The following is a 17,776-nucleotide window of genomic DNA, read 5'->3' on the forward strand; positions in this document are numbered from 1 at the left end:
AACAGAGAGGGATAAACAATCGTCAAAGTAAATACGTAAATATAAAATATGTTAGCTGGTGCTAAATGCTATTCAGGAAAAAGGCTGAGAGGAATTCTTGCTTCCAAGGGTTTATCCTTAACACACATATCCCTCTTCCTACAAGGCACAGGCCCACAATCTCCTTCCTCCCCATCAGAAAAACCCCGTTCCCCCTCTGGAAAAAGCCCCATCCCCAGGTAACAGCCACCCCCCCCACCCTCCAGCCCTCCAACCTCATGTGACAAAGACTCCAGTTCTGCCTGGGTGGGTGCCCTGGTGGGTCACAGACGGCAAGGCCCAAAGGCAGCCCCCCTCCAGCCCAGCGCCCCGCCCTGAGCAGCGCAGCCTCCAGGCCCCGCCCCCAGGACCGTGGAATGGGTGGGACGTGTCAGGCCTCACCCGATCCGTGCCTGCTCCATCTCCTCCATTTTCTCGGCCCGGGCGATCACCCTGTTGATAATTTCCTTCTCCTCATCTGTCAGCTCTTCCTGCTTCCTCTGTCTGTCGGGCTGACCACCGGGATGGACGGACCAGCCCGCCTGGAGCCTGAAAGGTAATTTGGGAAGGCGTGAGGCTGGACAGGAAACCCAGTGGGCAGTGTGGAGTTGTGGTTAGACCCCAGGCCCTGGGGTGGGGTAAACCCCCAGTTCACACCTTTGCCAGGAAACTCCCCGGCTGGGAGACTCTGGGCTAAAGAATCATATCTCTCAGAGCCTCAGTTTGCTCATCAGTACAATGGGTTTAGTCTCATTATGTGCTCAGCACACACTTGCAGGAAGCTCACAGAAGCCTGGAGGATAAGGGTGTTCTCAGGAGAAGATTCCAGAGCAGCAGACTTCTGCTGGAGTGGAGCCAGTTCTGGGAGGGCAGTCAGAAGCCCTGGGCTCCAGGTGGACCCCAGCCCCTGCCTGGCACAAAGATGTTGGGTTCGAGCTACAGATTTAAAAAATAACGCATTTAAAGTAGTTGCCACCGAGGCTTATAAAAATCCCCCGATTTCACATAAACATCCAGATTTCCAGCCTCAGAAGCTCCTGGAGCATTTTTAGTTCCATCCTGTGTTCTTCTTGGCTTCTCTAAACAAGCAAACACGGACATCGCACCTCCTGGGCACCACACTGCCTCACTTAATCCTCTCATCATCCCTACGAGACTGGGACTCTCACACATTTACTGGCGAGGAGACTCAGATATGGAGAACTTAGACCATTTCCCCCACATTGCGTGGCCAGGAAGTGGCGGAGGTGAGATTCGAACCTGGGCCGCCTGTGCACTTAACCTCCACAGTACGAAGAGGACTGAGTGCCCGCCCGCGCGGCCCCAGTGACGGTGCAGAGGATCAGATCATCTCCACGGATGACACGGTCCACGCCCCAGGGCACTGGGGCGCATCACCCGAGTGGAATGCAGGGTTAAACACTAGAGATGCTGGTCCCTGTTAGGGGGGGAAATAGTAACTAGAATCCTCCAGAGCCAGCACGCCATTAGCTGACCGCCTCTAGTACTTCCACTGCTCTACTCTCACCAGCAGCCATGAAATTGCCTTTTGACACTCAATGTTAAAAATCAAAAGCCCCATTTCCTCACCCGCCCTGCCCCCCCCCCCCCCCGGCCCTCTGCCATCCTCCTATCTTAGCTGGTTTGCACTAAAGAGGAGAGAAGGAAGAGTTTGAAAGTGAAGGGAAGCAGGTGTCCGGGGCCAAGTCTTGTTGGGAGAAAGGGGAGGAGGGCGAAATTCTGGTGGAAACACACCTTGCCTCGGAGCCAGGGCCTCTGGGGATGAACAAATAAATGCTAAACAGGCTCACCCCCTCTGCTCAATACCCTCCAGGGGCTTCTCACTGACTTTGGAAAAACCCCACAATGCATAGAGGTTGCACAACATTGTGATAATGCTGAAGGCCACTGAATTGTACACTGTAAAATGGTTGGGTTTATGTCCTGTGAATTTTACCTTGGTAGAAATAAAAGTCAGTCTTCTTGCCCATCTGCAAAGTCCCACCTGATCTGTCCTTAACCTGCCTCCATCCTCATCACCCCCTTACTGCACCCCGGCATCGCTGGCCTCCCTGCTCAATCTCAAACACTGAAACCTTGTTTTTGCCTCAGGGCCTTTGCACTTGCTGTCCCCTTTCCAGGAAGACTTATCCCCCCAGATATCCCCATGGATGGCTCCTTCTCATCATTTAAATCTGGTTCAAAAGTCAACTCAGAAAGGCCTTCCTTGATCCCTCATTGTCCAGATTCATTTTCTTCATTGCACCCATTGCTAATTGAAAGTATCTTTTTAAAGAATTATGTTGTAAAGAAAAAGAAGGAGGAGGAGAAGGAGGAGGAGGAGGAGAAGGAGGAGGAGAAGGAGGAGGAAGAGAGGAATCTTTGTCAATCTACAAAAGCCTGTGTGTCTCTGATGACTCTCTTACACCTCTGCCATGACATGACAGCAAGCCCAGGACAGAATGTTGGAGGATGAGAGGCCTGTGGAGCAGAGCTGAGACATTCCAGCCACAGCCATCCTAGATCAGCCAACCCTTTGCCACATAAGCGAGTCCAGCCAAGATCAGCAGAGCCACCAGCTGAGCCCAGATTCCTGGAAACAAATAATTGTTCTACACCACAGAGTTTTAAGATGGTTTGTTACACAGCAAAAGCTAGCTGATACAGTGCCCACTACGACAACAACAAACAAATGAGAAGCTTGCTAGACTCCCTACATTTACTTTGCAGTTTGGTATTATTTTATTTTATTTTATTTTATTTTATTTATTTATTTATTTTAGTTTGGTATTATTTTAAATTACAGTTGCACAAGGTTCACCATGATGTATTTAATGCTGTCAGCTACTAAAGGTCCACTCTCACCTGTCTTATCTATTTAGCTTCGGAATAAAATATTAATCAAAGAGTTTCACTGCTAACAAAAAGCCTACAGATCACTGCAACTGACCTGCTCATTTGCAGACGCCTGCCCCTCAGAGGAGGGAAGGGAGTGGCTGAGAAACATGTGTGGAGCAAGTATGCTCAGGGGCTCAAGAAACCAGCATCCTGGACCTGCTTGATCGCTACCTGAAGGTAACTGCTCAGGTGCATCAAGGGAGGGTCAGAAGGAACCCTCCACCAATGGCCCCAAATACAAAAGGAATGAGTCCTGACTCCAGGTGGAAGCCCCTCACAGATGTTTCTCCCTAAATATCTGCCAAGGGCAGACTCCCACCTCCTGTCTGCCTCCCGCCTTAATTCTTTATTTCATGCACACAATAGTCACGTAATAAATACCCACCAGATGTCTCTTTTAACAAATTATAACTCCCAAAAGGAGTGCAATGATGGAAGTGCTGTTGGGGCTCCGAGGCTCTGAAGCATTACACGGTGGCGCTGTGCAGAAAATTAATCCTTTTTCTTTCCTTTATTCTTCTCACCCCTTCCCTTCCCCCAGGATGCCGGCACAGGCAGGTGTCAGCAGGAAGCCGCTTTTCAGCTCAGTGAATGAGATTTTAATGAATCCTGGAGGAAAGGATGGGGAAGGAAGGGCAGCCACACCACAAAATGTTTTCCACATGCCCTGGAGGTATACAGGTCCTTTCAGATGAAATTTGCCCCCACCAGACTAAAGGGGGTGCAGAAGGAAGCCAGGGTCCCCCCCGAACCCCCTTCAGAATGCTAAGGGAATCTAAGGCTCCTGCTAATCTGGTAAGCCAGACCAAGCTCCACTGGGTTCTGCTAAAATTCCATGCTCTCTCACTTTTGGACTTTGCACATGCTGTTCCTCTACCTGGAACTCATCTGTCTCTACTTTCACTTGGGCCCACCTTCCGTTTCACTTCCCCCATCATGACGCCCAAGACTGTGCTAGATGCCCCTCCTGTGCTTGCTCAGCCCACCGTGACTGCACACGGGGGTATATTTGTTGGGGACTGGCTGTTTATTTGTTTGTAGACCCCGCTAGACACATACTATACTTTGGCTATCCCTGTATTCCTGGTGCTTAAGACAGTGAGTGCTTGATACGTAGTAGACATTCAGTGAATATTTGATAATGAAGGAAGGAAGGGAGAAAGGGGGAACAAAGGAGGGGAGGAGGGAGTGAAAGAGTATGGTCATAGACTCTACCTTTCAACTCTTGTATTCTGGAAGCTTCTATGAGCCTCCAGACCCTCTGGAGTCATGAGCTTCTCTCTTGTGATATTCATATCTATAATCTGACAATGTCTCAACATCTCTCCCTGGCATGTCTGAATAATACACTCACCATACTCATAAGAAGCAGATCTAGTCTGGCCAGAGTCTTATCGGCCAACAACAGAAAGTGTAGAACATTCCAACGGCCTTTAGCCATCAACTTGTCCAAAGCTCCCATTTGACAGATGGACAAACTGAGACACAGAACCGGGGAAGTCATTTCCTGGGGTCACCTGATCGATGTTAAGAAAACCTTTAGAGGATTTTGGGCCCAGCGATGTGGTCCTTTGGGTCCAAAAGAGCTGAACAGATTATGCAAGTGATATATATACACACTGTATATATACAAATATACACACAAGGTAAATATACGTATGGATACGTATGTATAATGTATATACACAACACACAGGGTAAGGCAACATTGTGATTCACACCCCCCACCCCCCCCAGCGTTGTGCTCAGTGTGCTTCACAGTTCACGGAGTTCTCCGGTGCACCTCATTGGATGCTACGTCCACCTGGTCAGGGAGGAAGGACAGGGTTACCCTGCCTGTCTTGCAGGGGAGACAGCCAGGGCTCGGGAGGTGAAAGGCATGTCCACGGCCCCACCGACGTCGAGTCCCAGAGCAGGACTCACTGGGTCTTCTGATGCCAGACCCCGTGCTCTGCCTCTGGGGCTGTGCTAACTCCCCATCGTGGGGAGGACAGACGCCTTCCCTTCCCGTGGGTTCTCAGCGTGCTCCCAACCACCCGCGCCCTGCTGCTCTGCAGCCGGCTGCTCACTGATTGGACCCGGCATCCCACCGGTCATGCCTGTTTGGGAAATGAGTCTCATTGAAAAGACAAAGGTTGTGAGCAGAGGAGGACCTCCGCGCGAAGGGCAGCTCACCGGGAAATCGGGCGACCTCCCCTGAGGGGGCAGGGGCGGCATGCATAGCGTGTGACTTCCCGCGAGCTCCGTCCTGCTCATCACCTTTTATTAATGGAAGCAGTTGTTTCAGTTAATATTTTCTTTATGTCAGAACAGAGCTCCCAGGCAAAGGCTGCGGAAACAGGGCACTGAGTGGTCACCAAACTTGTTGAAACGCCGCAAGAATGAAATTGAGGGCTCCCCTAGGGAACCTGTCCGTCCTTTCATCAACCTACTTTCTGAAATTTCATAATTCTTTTTCTCAAAAGGGTGGGTTTTTTTTCAAACCACTTAAATTTCTTTTTTAGATATATAAAATGTGCTAGTTCCTTTTCCAACCACCTGTCTTGTAGGGGCAAGCCACTTAGATCAGAAAAGATATGCTAGCCCTGGCCGGTTGCTCAGTGGTTAGAGTGTCAGCCCAGAGTGTCGGCCCGTGGACTGAAGGGTCTTGGATGCGATTCCAATCAAGGGCATGTACCGAGGTTGCAGGTTCAATCCCTGGCCCTGGTCCGGCGTGTGCATGAGGCAACCAATCGATGTGTCCCTCTCACATCAATGTTTCTCTCTCTCTGTCTCTCCCCCACTCTCTCTCTAAAAATCAATGGAAAAATATCCTTAAGTGAAGATTGACAAACCAACACACAAAGAGAGATACAATCCAGTTGGTCGAGAAATAAAATAGTGGCATAGAATACTCACTGTTCTTTATCACTGGAGGAAGGCAGAGAAAGGAGGGAGAGAGAGAACAAAGTCAGGACAGAAATCTCATCATGAGAGCAGCACTGTATGGATGCAACACCACGTGGTTTACCTGGCAAGGACCTGCTTCCATTTCCTCCCCCAAATCATCGTGATCGGATTGCGGCTCACCCAAAACAAGGTCACTGCAGGGTGGGCTTGTGAAAGCCACAGCTGGGATTAAAATGACCCATCAGTTCAGCTTATTGATGAACCGAGCTGATCATTTAGGTATTTAAATAACGGGCTTGGGGTCCTATAGAGAAATCGCGTAGTGACACGGCCAACATCATCCTTGGCTCTTGTTGTTCCGAACACTTTGAGGAGGGCCACGCGCCCTGAGCAGGAACCGGTTCCTCCCGAAGCAGAGCTCTCAGTGGCCCAGGCTGAGGGAGGAGACCAGCAGCCCCATCTATCAGGTGTGCGGCCCTACACAGACACCTACCCTATGTCCTCTCTTTGTGCCTCAGTTTCCCCCTCTGGTCTCTGGCACTCTCTCGCTGGCAGACTTCAAAGCTATAGAGCAGCGTGACCTTCTCAGCATTTCTCCCCAAGTTTTCCCAACACAAAGAGCTAAACTAGCCCAGCTGGTGTGGCTCAGTGGTTGAGCATTGACCCATGAACCAGGAGGTCACGGTTTGACCCCTGGTCGGGGCACATGCCTGGGTTGTGGGCTAGATACCCAGGGTGGGGCATGCAGGAAGCAGCCAATCAATGATTCTCTCTCCATCATTGATGTTTCTATCGCTCCCTCTCACCTCCTCTCTGGAATCAATGAAAAAAAAAAAAAATATATATATATATATATATATATATATATATATATATATTTTTTTTTTTAAAGAGTTAAACCACTGCCTGCCCTCACCAGACACAGGTTCCTTTGCCTCTTTCAAACACCCTCACGTGTTTCAAACACCTTAGACTCAAGGAGGCTGAGAGAGGAAGGCATCTGAGAATCACAAAAGCAGTGAGCGTGTCTGGCTAGCCAGCAGTTAATGAAGACTGGCCGTCTTAATTTCCCGGAGAAAGACATCACAAGCACCCGCATCACCACTGCAGCCGATGAGAGAGCATGCGTGATGACTGCAATCCACCCATTAGCATGTGTGGGAAAACAATTTTTTAAAAAAATATATTTTATTGATTTTTTACAGAGAGGAAGGGAGAGGGATAGAGAGTTAGAAACATCGATGAGAGAGAAACATTGATCAGCTGCCTCCTGCACACTCCCCACTGGGGATGTGCCTGCAACCAAGGTACAAGCCCTTGACCGGAATCGAACCCAGGACCCTAGAGTCCGCAGGCTGATGCTCTATCCACTGAGCCAAACCGGTTAGGGCAGGAAAACAATTTTAATATCCCAAGGACATGCAGGAGCGAGCCGGCCGGCCATGTGCATGGAGAATGCCAAGCTGTTTCCCGGCAGCCCGGGCGCACTGCTAATGAAACTGCATCCAGGCTGTCGGGGTCACTCTCATCTCAGCGTAAAGCAAATTGTCTGGCCTTGTACCGACGGAAGTAAACTCTCAGATGCATGGGATTTTAATTAACTGACGTTTCAGAAATAAAAGAAATGTTACCCCATCCACCCTTCGGGCAACTGTTTATCTTCCAGAGACACGCTGTTTGGTGGATAGAATATTTTCTGCAAAATAAGTCTGGGCCCAAGGGGGCATCATGGGAAGGGCTTGGGAGAGTAGGTATATTTCTAGTGGACGTTTAGAATGACATACCCGGCCTTGGCCCGGTAGCTCAGTTGATTAGAGCATTGTCCAGATACGCAAAGGTTGCGGGTTGGATCCCCGATCAGGGCACATGCAAGAATCAACCAACGAACACATACACAATGGAAACGTAAGTGAAACAACAAATCAGTGTCTCTCTCCCTCTCTGTAAAAAAATCAATTTTTAAAAAACTAAAACAATTCTACATATATATTTTTAAAAAGCAGGAAAATCAGTGGGGACGTTCCCATGACAAAGCTCCCACCGGGTTCCTTTGCCCCCCGCCCAGGAGGAACTCCAGGTCTTTGCTTGCTATTCCTGTCCTCCCTGGAGAGCGCAAACCCCAGGTCCGCACGACCCCGAACCAGCCCCTCCCAAGACGACCCGGGACTTACTTGGACTGAAGGGGCCGGTCGCTGGGACACACCCAGCGGCTGGAGCTGCTGCTGACCACGGTGTCGGTCATGGCAGATGTCCGGTGCGCCTGGAACACAGTCACCACAGAGGCCGTCACCCAGAGCTTCAGCCGCGTCTCCATCCCCAAGGCCCTCCTGCTCCACGCCCAGCACTCGGGGACACAGAGAGGACGGGACCTCACCCAGCTTGTCCTCTTCCCTGGTGGGAGCCTCAGACCCCAGAGGGAAGCTCCTGCTGGAGGTCCCAGCTCCCTCCTGCAGGAATGGATCAGAGCTGAAGATCCTGCCCTTAACCCAACATTCTTCTCATTCACCGAGTCAAGGTCACGTGCCCAGCAAGGGTAGGGGCCGCGTTCCCAGGGGCCCCCCAATTTCCCCGAAGCTCTGGTTACAGCACAGCCTTGTTCCCGGAGGAGCTGAACAGGTGAGAAGTTGGGAGGGGACACAGAAGGACCCTATGCTAGATGGGCCCACATTTGGCTTATGCTCTGCTGTCATTGCCTTGAAATTCTTAGTAAGTGGGGGCATGGGGCCTTGCATGTTCCCTTTGCAGTCAGTCCTGAGGATCATCTATAGTCGATGCTCAATAAACCCTCAGTACGTCGCAGAGCTCAGCGAGTGCAGTGGGCACTCAATCCGTCCTCCGGCAAGTGGCAGGGCCAGTCCTGGCTCCTGCTCTGCCCACCTCCACCGCTTGGCGCTAAACTTGACACCAACCTGCGTCTTAAACTGCCTCAGAGGCCCCATCCCACACCCCAAAAAGCCAGAGTCAAAGCCCCCCTTCTTCCCCCTTTCCATTTTGTTCTGCCTACTTCTCCTTCAGTGCTGTTTGCTGAGGAACCCTGCCTCCATCCCAGAATCTCAGCAGGTTTTAGCTGAACTGAAAACAACTCTTGAAACACATTTAACTCCCAGTCACAGCAGGTATCACAGCTCCACTCAGCGGGGGCGGGCTGGGCCAGCTTTAGGTGGGGCTTGGGGTGCTGCTGGGAACCAGTGTGAGCTCAGCGGTCTGCGTGGAGTTCAATGCCACAGTCAGCCTCGCCCCACCCCCACCCCTCACCCCCACCCCCACCCCACAGTCTTGGAATTAAACCAGATGCTTCGCCGCAGAACAGGCAGCTGCCAGCTGGACGGTGCGCACGCACTTCCATCTCTGTCTCTGGCCCCGTCCCTCCCTCCCTCCCCTGAGCCCAGCCCATCACTGCTCAGTGAGGGATCTGGGAAAACTCACTCAGACTATCTGACGGGGTGGGGGGTGAGCTTACACAAAGGGCCTCAAATGGGGGTGGTTGCGGGTCCACAACAGGATCCAGGCTGAAAGCAGGCTTTGCTTGGCCCATGCAGTGTTTTTTAAAAGTGAAGTTAAGCCAATGCTTTAAAAGCACAGGTTCTAGCTGAAAAATACAGATTGCCAGCTTCTCTGGAGAAACAGGAAGAATCAAAAAGTATTTATAACCCTAGTCGGTCGCTCAGTGGTTAGAGCACCGGCCCTCAGGCTGAAGGGTTGAGGGTGCGATTCCAGACAAGGGCTCCTACCTTGGTTGCAGGCTCGATCCCTGGCCCCAGTTGGGGCAGGTGCAGAAGGCAACCAATCAATGTGTCTCCCTCACATAGATGCTTCTCTCTATATATCTCTCCTCCCTTCCACTCTCTCTAAAAATCAATGGAAAAAATATCCTTGGGTGAGGATTAACCAAAAAACCATTTTTTTAATAGAACATCTACTACTAGATGCCAGACACTATTCTAGGCACTGGGGATACAGCATTAAAACAAACACCTGTTACCTTGTTACTCAGCCTTCCAGCAGGAAGACAGACAACAACCAAACAGGTCAAATATAAGACGTACCAGCCGATGATGTGCACTTTAAAGATAAATAAAACAGGGAAAAGGGACTGGTGATGGAGAGGGACGGCTGACTTTAAATAGGTGGTCAGAAGGGCTCTCTGAGGCGGAGCATTCCAGCGGGGAAGCAAGTGCAAAGGCCCTGGGGTGGGCATGTGCTCCGTAAGCTGGAAGCGCCCTCTTCCCATTGGTGTTGTTAAGCTCAAAGCACAGAAGCCTGGGGCTGATCCTGGTGACCTTTGCCACCACGGCCACCACGTGGGAAAGACTGGCCAAAGGATGGAAGTAGAGCTGAGAGATGGAGGAAGACTGGTGCCTGATGATGAGCTGGAATGCTGGATCTAGCCTTGCCTGAATCTATTAGGGCCTTCTTGGATACCATGAGCCAGTATATTCCTTCCCCCCGCCCCCTCCCTCCTTAAGTCAAATTTAAATTGAATTTCTGCATCACAACCCTCCTGAACTCTCTGTGTGTCTTCATCGATCAGTTACCTTGGATCTAACTTCCACCAGGATTGGTTGAGGTCTGGAAAAAAGTACACCAGCCTCCAGCCACTCCCTGTAGCCCCTCCCGCCACCTCAGAGGCCCAGCCACCCAAGCCCAGGCCTTGCAGGAGGACAGGAGTCACTTGTGAAACATCCACACCGACGCCTGCTGAGACCCTGCACTGACGATTAAAATTCAGCGACAATAAGCAGCACTAATTAAAAGCAAAACTAAATACTTAATAAGACAAATGAGGTGGCAGCATTTAAAGTCAGGATGAGAGAGCTGGCAGTAATTAAAAATAAAGATTAATTTCTCTGCCTTCTCTAAAAAAAATGTGTGTGTGTGTGTGCACGCGCGCATGTGTGTGTCCAGAAAAGGCTTTGTTTTGTTAATGTACAAAATGCTATGGGAACAAACAGGTGAAGGGAATGGTTCTGCCTAGGGGAGGGGTCAGGGGAGTCTTCCCAGATGAGGGAAATTGGGGCTGGCTCTTGAAGGATGAGCTGGAGTGCGCAAGACATGAAGGATGGAGGAAAGGAAGAGGGGAACTGAGGAGGCAAGCCTCAGAGGCGTCAGTGGACAGGAATGTTTGGGGAGCAGAGAAACCCATGAGGATGGAGCCTGGGGTGATGGGATGGCAGGGAGGAGGGGGAAACAGGACTGAAAAGAGAGGGGGGCCAGCGATGAATTCATTGCGGCTCAACCACCACAGTGCATAGCGTCCCCAGAACTTTCCATGCAGACAATCCCTCCTTCCACTTAAAGATCCGAAGCCAAGACCACATGCTTTTAGCAGTCGGTTCAGCAGGGTGGCTTAGGGGACGGGTTTAGGGGTCAAGCCATTCAGCCTGACAAGTATATGCCCCTCCCTGACCTCATCTGTAGAGTGGGGACAATGATAGGCTCCGTGTCAAAATAGAATTCCTGTGAGGATGGAGTAAGATAATGTACAGGAAGTCCGGGATCCAGGGCCTGGCACAAAACACCCCTGGTCAAGTGGAAGCTATCACTGATTTGTGTTATGATTAATCATTCCTTCTTCCCCTGGATTATGGATCCCTCCAAGCCCCGAGTCTACAAACCCAAATGCCACACTCGCAGCCGCAGAGGCGGACGCTGTTAACAGCCCAGCCTCGGGGGCTCCCTGCACAGCCCCGCCAATTACCTGATTCCTTGATAAAGCAGAAACTTGCCTTTGTTGTGCTGCTAACCGAGCTTATCTTGGCCTCAGCCACGGCCCGGCGAGGAGGGAGAAGAGGAAAGCTCAGGACGGGTTTCTGCATTAGTGCGTGCGTGCACAGACACACGGCCCCAAACTGGGAAATGTGATTAGGCAGGTCTGCGTATTAAAACACGTCGTTTCGCTTAATGGCCTCTGGCTGCCACTGAGGCCCAGGTTGCAATGAAACTCATTCGGGTTAAAATTCAACTGGAACGGACTCACCTACAGCCCTAAGTCTCATCATGCCATGGAGACCCCAAGTTTCATTCTCATTCTTCTCTTAAGGACAAAATACAGACAGTCCCCAACTTACAATGGTTTGACTTATGATTTTTTTTTATTTTATGACTAGAGGGGGGTTGTCCCTCAGCCCGCCCTGCACCCTCTGTAATCTGGGACCCCTTGGGGGATGTCTGACTGCCAGTTTAGGCCCGATTGCTGTGGGCAGTTGGACATCCCTCTTGCAATCTGGGACTGCTGGCTCCTAACTGCTCGCCTGCCTGCTGGCCTGATCACCCCTAACTGCCTCTGCCTTGGCCCCGCCACCATGGCTTTGTACGGAAGGACGTCCGGTCTAATTAGCATATTACCCTTTTATTAGTATAAATGGTTCCAAAGCGATACAATACTAAATTATATGAGACCAATGCTTTATTATAAAACAGGCTTTGTTTAGATGATTTTGCCCAACCGGAGGCTAGTATAAGTGTCCTGAGCACATTCAAGGTGGGCTAGGCTAAGCTATGACGTTTGGTCAGGGGTACCAAACGCATTTTCAATGTACAATATTTCCAAATAAATCTGTGTTTACTGGGGGGAAGTAACCCCATTATGACATCAAGGAGCATCTGTATTCAGAGCAGGGAGTGGCACTTATTCCTTTTTTTAAATGACAGCAGTCCCCATCCTCTCATCTGAGGAGCATTCCCATTTCACAGATGAGAAAACTGAGACCCTGATCACACTGGGAGCAGGCGGCCTATTCAAGGACTCAGACCTGGGTCGTGTATCACTGAGCCTTCCGACCACCCTTCTCTATTGATTGTCAGTACAAACAATATCACCTTTGGTTAAGCATATTAATGTGCGGTTTTTACATGGCAAATACCATTGTATGGGGGCAGCATCAAATGGTCCAACCTAATAATAAAAATAGCTTTGTTGGGTATCTTCCATTCACTCCTCCAGGTCCACTCACCCTCCACCCCGCTCTGTGCCCTGGGAGGCTGCCCTGCGTGGACCGTATCAGCAGCCACCTTGCCCTCTGGCTTCCGGTTGGGTTTATCTAACGAAAGACACCAGTAGAAGACCGGAGGGGGTGAGAAGAGAGACGCACCGGGGTTTTTACCCCCTGGACCCCTCCCACCAGACACCACGGCCTCTGTGGAAGGTCACAGCTCTTGTCAGGAGGACCGCGCCATAGAGCCCTGTCTCTTCTGGTCCATAACTGTCCCGCGTCTGCCCCTCCGGCCTGGAGGTGATGCCGGCCCTCTGTAGGATACTGGGGTGCTTTAGCATCCTGGCTTCCCTTGACCTTGCTGGCTTGCTCACGTGTCTGTAAACAGTCTCTTCGTTAAATTATCTTCATTTACTCCTTTGGGTGTGCGGCCAGTTTCTGAGTGCCTCCCATATGCCACCCCCTCTTCTGGGCATTTAACTCACCGAATCCTCACAACGACCCGATGAAACGGTGATTGGTCCCCTTTTACCAGTGCGGCGCCTGGAGCACAGAGAGGTTGGGCAACTTCTCTCAGGCTGCACAGCTAGTACATGACGGGCCACCTACGGAACCCCCGCAGTGTGACTCCGGAGCCTGTGCTCTGACCAACTCGCTGTCCTGCCCTGAGGGTCTGTACTCCGCAGAGGTGGGCAGCACAGGCATCACCAGCCTGTGCCCAGGCAGTTTCCACACACCACCTCCTTCACCTTCAGCCCCTCCCAGGAAGCAGGCCGTGGCGTGATTAACATTCCTGAGACTCAGCTGCTGCCTTAACTCGCCCAGGATCAGTAGCCAGGAGTGGTAGAGCCACCAGCTTATAAGCCAGCTGTGTCTCCCTCTGATACCAACACTTTTAACCACTACTTTGGATACCCACGCTCCTAACACAGCCGCCTGGCCAGATGTGGCATCACCAGGTGACAGGTAAAGCCAGGGAGAGTCTGGCGTAAGGTAACGAACAGCTTTGTCACCATCGGAGGTATCAACAGGGGGGCGTGCCACTCTCATGGGTGACGCGTTCCCAGGCCCTGGAGGCAACCAAGCACAATTAACACGGCCCCTTGTCGAGGGTGCGGTAAAGCGGGCAGGATAGGGAAATGGCCTCTTTCTGCATTTGGGAAAACTGCTCAAGCTCACAGACTCTTCCCTCTCAGCCTTGCCTTGGCCTCTTATCGGTCAGAGCGCATAGAAGAGGGTCCTCTCGCCATCAGTGCTCCCTGCCTGGGAAAATGCATGTTCTCACTTTATCCTTGTGAAGAGGAAGAACTAGAGCCTCAGGAAAGGTTCTTCTTGTCTTCTCACCTCACCACACACACACACACACAAACACACACACATACACACACACACACAAACACACACACATACACACACAAACACATACACGCACACACAAACACATGCACACAAAAACACATACATGCACACACACAAACGCACACACAAATGCACATACACATACATAAAAACACACCAATACACACATGCACAAACACACATACACACACACAACACGCACACAAACACACACACACATACACACATACACGCACACACAAACACACACATACACGCACACGCACATACACAAACACATATACACGCACACACACATACAAACACACCAATACACACATGCACAAACACACAAACACACACACACAACACAAACACACATATACACACACAACACACACACAAACACAAACACACACATACGCATACACACACAAACACACACATACACACACATGCACACGCACATACACAAACGCATATACACGTGCACACACATAAACACACATACAAACACACCAATACACACATGCATAAACACACAAACACACACAAACACACAGACACAGAGACACAAACACATATGCAAACATACACACAGTCACATGCGCACGCACGCACACACACAACCAAACACACAAACACACATACAAACACACAAACACACATACAAACACACAAACACACACATACACACACAAATACATACAAACACACACACAAACACACACACACACACACCACCCTCATTGCACCCGTGGTACAAATTTCATGACAGAATCTTCCATCAGAAGCTCAGGCTTTGGAGTCACATGGACCTGGGTTCAACCCCCAGCTAAGCTCAAGCTTGGTGAGCCTGAGCAAATTAATGAGCAGTTCAGAGCCTCAATTTCCCTGTCTGTAAAATGGGGCAGTAACTGCCTCTGCTTCACAGAGTTGTTGAGAGGCTGGAGTGGGAAAATGGGTAGGAGAGAGGATCAAGGTCAGTGCTGGCATCGCCCCCCCTTTCTGAGGTACCCGGGAGCTTCTGCAGACCCCACCCCCAAAATAAGCTGGGTTACAGAGTCTCTGGCCAGGAAGGGTACTTTCTGCCTCATGCAGTCTGGCCACGGCCACTCCCCTGGGGTATGGATTCTAAGAAATCCGAGACCATATCAGAAAACACACACACACACACACACACACACACACACACACACACACACAAAGCTTCTCTTAGTTCCCATGAATAATAGATCTTAAAGACCTGCCTCCACCCATTGCCCTCTCCTGCCCAGACCCCTCTGGCGCCAGGCGGGGGAAAGGAACAGAAACATGAATCTCAGTGTTGGCTGGAGAGCATGAATGAACCACAAAATCCCTGCCTCTCGCCCTGTGTCCCCCTGGAGACAGCCATCAAGTGTGGACGGAGCACTCTGCAATTTGCAAAGCCCCTGGTCTTCACAATCGAGCACCTTAAACTTGAACCTGCTTCAGAGACCCCGAGAGTCTCGTGAGAGCAGACCGATGGCCACTTCCCAGCTTCGGGGTCTCTGATTTGGGGGGTCCTGCACGGAGCTCGAGAAGTTGCATTTCTAAAAGGTCCCTGTGGTGCTGATGTGCAGGTCTGGGGACAGCCCTCTGAGAGCCTCCGCTTTGTGCGCGTCTAGAGAAAGCGGAACTGGCAGACCCAGCTTCCTGCTCCACAGCTGCGTTCACTGGTCCTGCGTCAGAGCAAACAGCTCTGGGGTGCGCTGTGTAATGTGACCCGAAATTGGGGGACCCCCGGGGGAAGGTGAGGGCTGCGCGGCTTTTCCTCCTCTTGTTTCTCTCCTTTTAAAACGAATTGGCCGCTTAAGAGACTGTCCCTGAACATTTGCTGCTGCTGCTGCTTCCGCACGCGGCCCAAGCCCTTGGCCTGCAATGCAGGGCTTCTTAAATATTGAATAAGCCTCCTGCTCCCCCAGCAGCCGCCGGGGCTGAGGTAATGGTGATATTGACAAAGGCTTAATGTAATTAATCAGGTTAAAGCGATCAGGCTGCTGAGCTGGTTTTATAAAAGAGCTTCCCCTGCTTCCCCATCCACCGACATCTCTGGCGCCTGCACGCCTTCCTTGTCCATCGCTTCGGACCCTTCTAGAGGTTTGCCGATGGCACGAGCAGGGGCGTGGGGACAGAAGCTGGGAGGGATCCCAACTTCCGAGAAAGCACGAGAACGAGCCTGCTAAGCCCCGGTTGTCCACCTGGGAGCTCCCCAGCGGAGCCTCGGCCACCTGCTTGGCGGCCAGGTGTTCTGTGGCTTGGAGTAGGTGTGGCTTCCCCTTGCACCCACCTGGAGTGCTCACAGCCCTAGCTACCAGGGCCCCCCAGGGAGGATCCCGAGGCCACCAAATTAACCGTCTGCCTTTTCCAGCCTGCCTGGGACTGCCATTTTTTGTCACTTTTTGTTGGGTTTACACGTTGTCATTGGCCTGGTGGACCTGCTTGGCCTCCGAGCTTTGTGGCTCGGCCAGTGCCATCCCTGAAGCTAAGCCTTTTTCTGGTCCCTGACTCACCGTGTGGCCTTGGGAAATTGGTTCGCTTCTCTGGGGCTCAGTCCCTTCATCTGTAAATGGAGGTAGCAATTCCAACGGCAGACGGTTATTGTGAAACAACTATGACTCCAGATGTAATTTCCTTAAAAACGTAAGTCCTGCCTGGCCAGTGTGGCTCGTGGTTGAGCACCCACCTATGAACCAGGATTCCTGGTCAGGACACATGCCCGGGCTGTGGGCTCAATCCCCGGGGGGCGGGGGGAGGGCATGCAGGAAGGAGGCAGCCGATCGATGATATCCTCTCATCATGGATGTTTCTCTCTCTCCCTCTCCCTTCCTTCCTGAAATCAATGTATTTTTTAAAAATGTAAGTCCTATATAAATAATAAGCAGCTAATATGTACACAGTCCAGCATGGACTGGCCACTCCAAGTGCTACCTATACATATGAACTCACGTAATCCTCACAGCAACTCTACGAGGAAGGTGCTATTATCATTCCCATCTTACAGGTGAGTAAACTGAGGGCAGGGAGGCCACGCAACAGGCCCAAGGTCACAGGCTGGCAAGGAGCACAGCCAGAATCCCAACTGTGCTTCTGACCACGGAGCGCACTGCCTCCTACTGGTCGGTGCACGCCAGTCCTTCGCCAGAACGACATTCATGCTTTAGATCGCGCCAGGAGGAGCTGAACACTAGACACCAAAGCTCTAGGTTGTTCAGCCACATCCTCGCTGCTCCGTCTTCACAGCAACCCTGAACCACACACGAAGTGCTGATTGATTGTTACCCCGTTTTACAGGGCAGAGGAATGGGGCCCTGGGAGGTCCATTTCTCTGCTGTGAAAATTCAGTATTTGACTTTGGCGTCCAAATGACCTGAGTCTGAGTCCCGGACCCTCCCTTTACTGACGCTGTGCATTGGGAGGACCGAGATCTCTCTGCTGTCGGCAGCCTCAGCGTCCTGGTCTGCACAATGGGCATCAGAGTAAGGCTCTTGCCCAGGTTTTGTGAGGATTCAGGGAGATCACTCATGTCAATTCCAAGTGCAGGTCTCACCCCCATGACTGCTCTGTGACTTGGTGGACAAGCCCCTGATCCCTTCACGTCCTGTGCAAAACCACAGCTCTAGGATACAACTGCCACATGGCATGGCTGGGACTTAACCCCAAATAGAGAGCTCGTAGCT

At 51.2% G+C, this 17,776-nt stretch overlaps 1 protein-coding gene across 2 annotated transcripts in view; it reads right to left on the reverse strand.

Moving 5' to 3' along the window:
- RPH3A (rabphilin 3A) overlaps nt 1–17,776 on the reverse strand; it is a 62,910-nt gene that overhangs the window by 38,191 nt on the left and 6,943 nt on the right. Inside the window, exons 2-4 of one of the 2 annotated variants that reach the window (XM_081113970.1) lie at nt 7,977–8,065; nt 5,815–5,826; nt 421–567 (exon numbers count right to left, since the gene is read on the reverse strand). In XM_081113970.1, coding sequence (XP_080970096.1) covers nt 421–567; nt 5,815–5,826; nt 7,977–8,047 — 230 coding nt within the window. In that variant the 5' untranslated portion in view covers nt 8,048–8,065. Of the gene's footprint in view, nt 1–420; nt 568–5,814; nt 5,827–7,976; nt 8,066–17,776 lie in introns of those variants that run through there. The other variant, XM_081113969.1, reaches the window with a different exon arrangement.

This window comes from Myotis nattereri (genome assembly GCF_964212035.1).
Source record: "Myotis nattereri genome assembly, chromosome: 19".
NCBI lineage: Eukaryota > Metazoa > Chordata > Mammalia > Chiroptera > Vespertilionidae > Myotis > Myotis nattereri.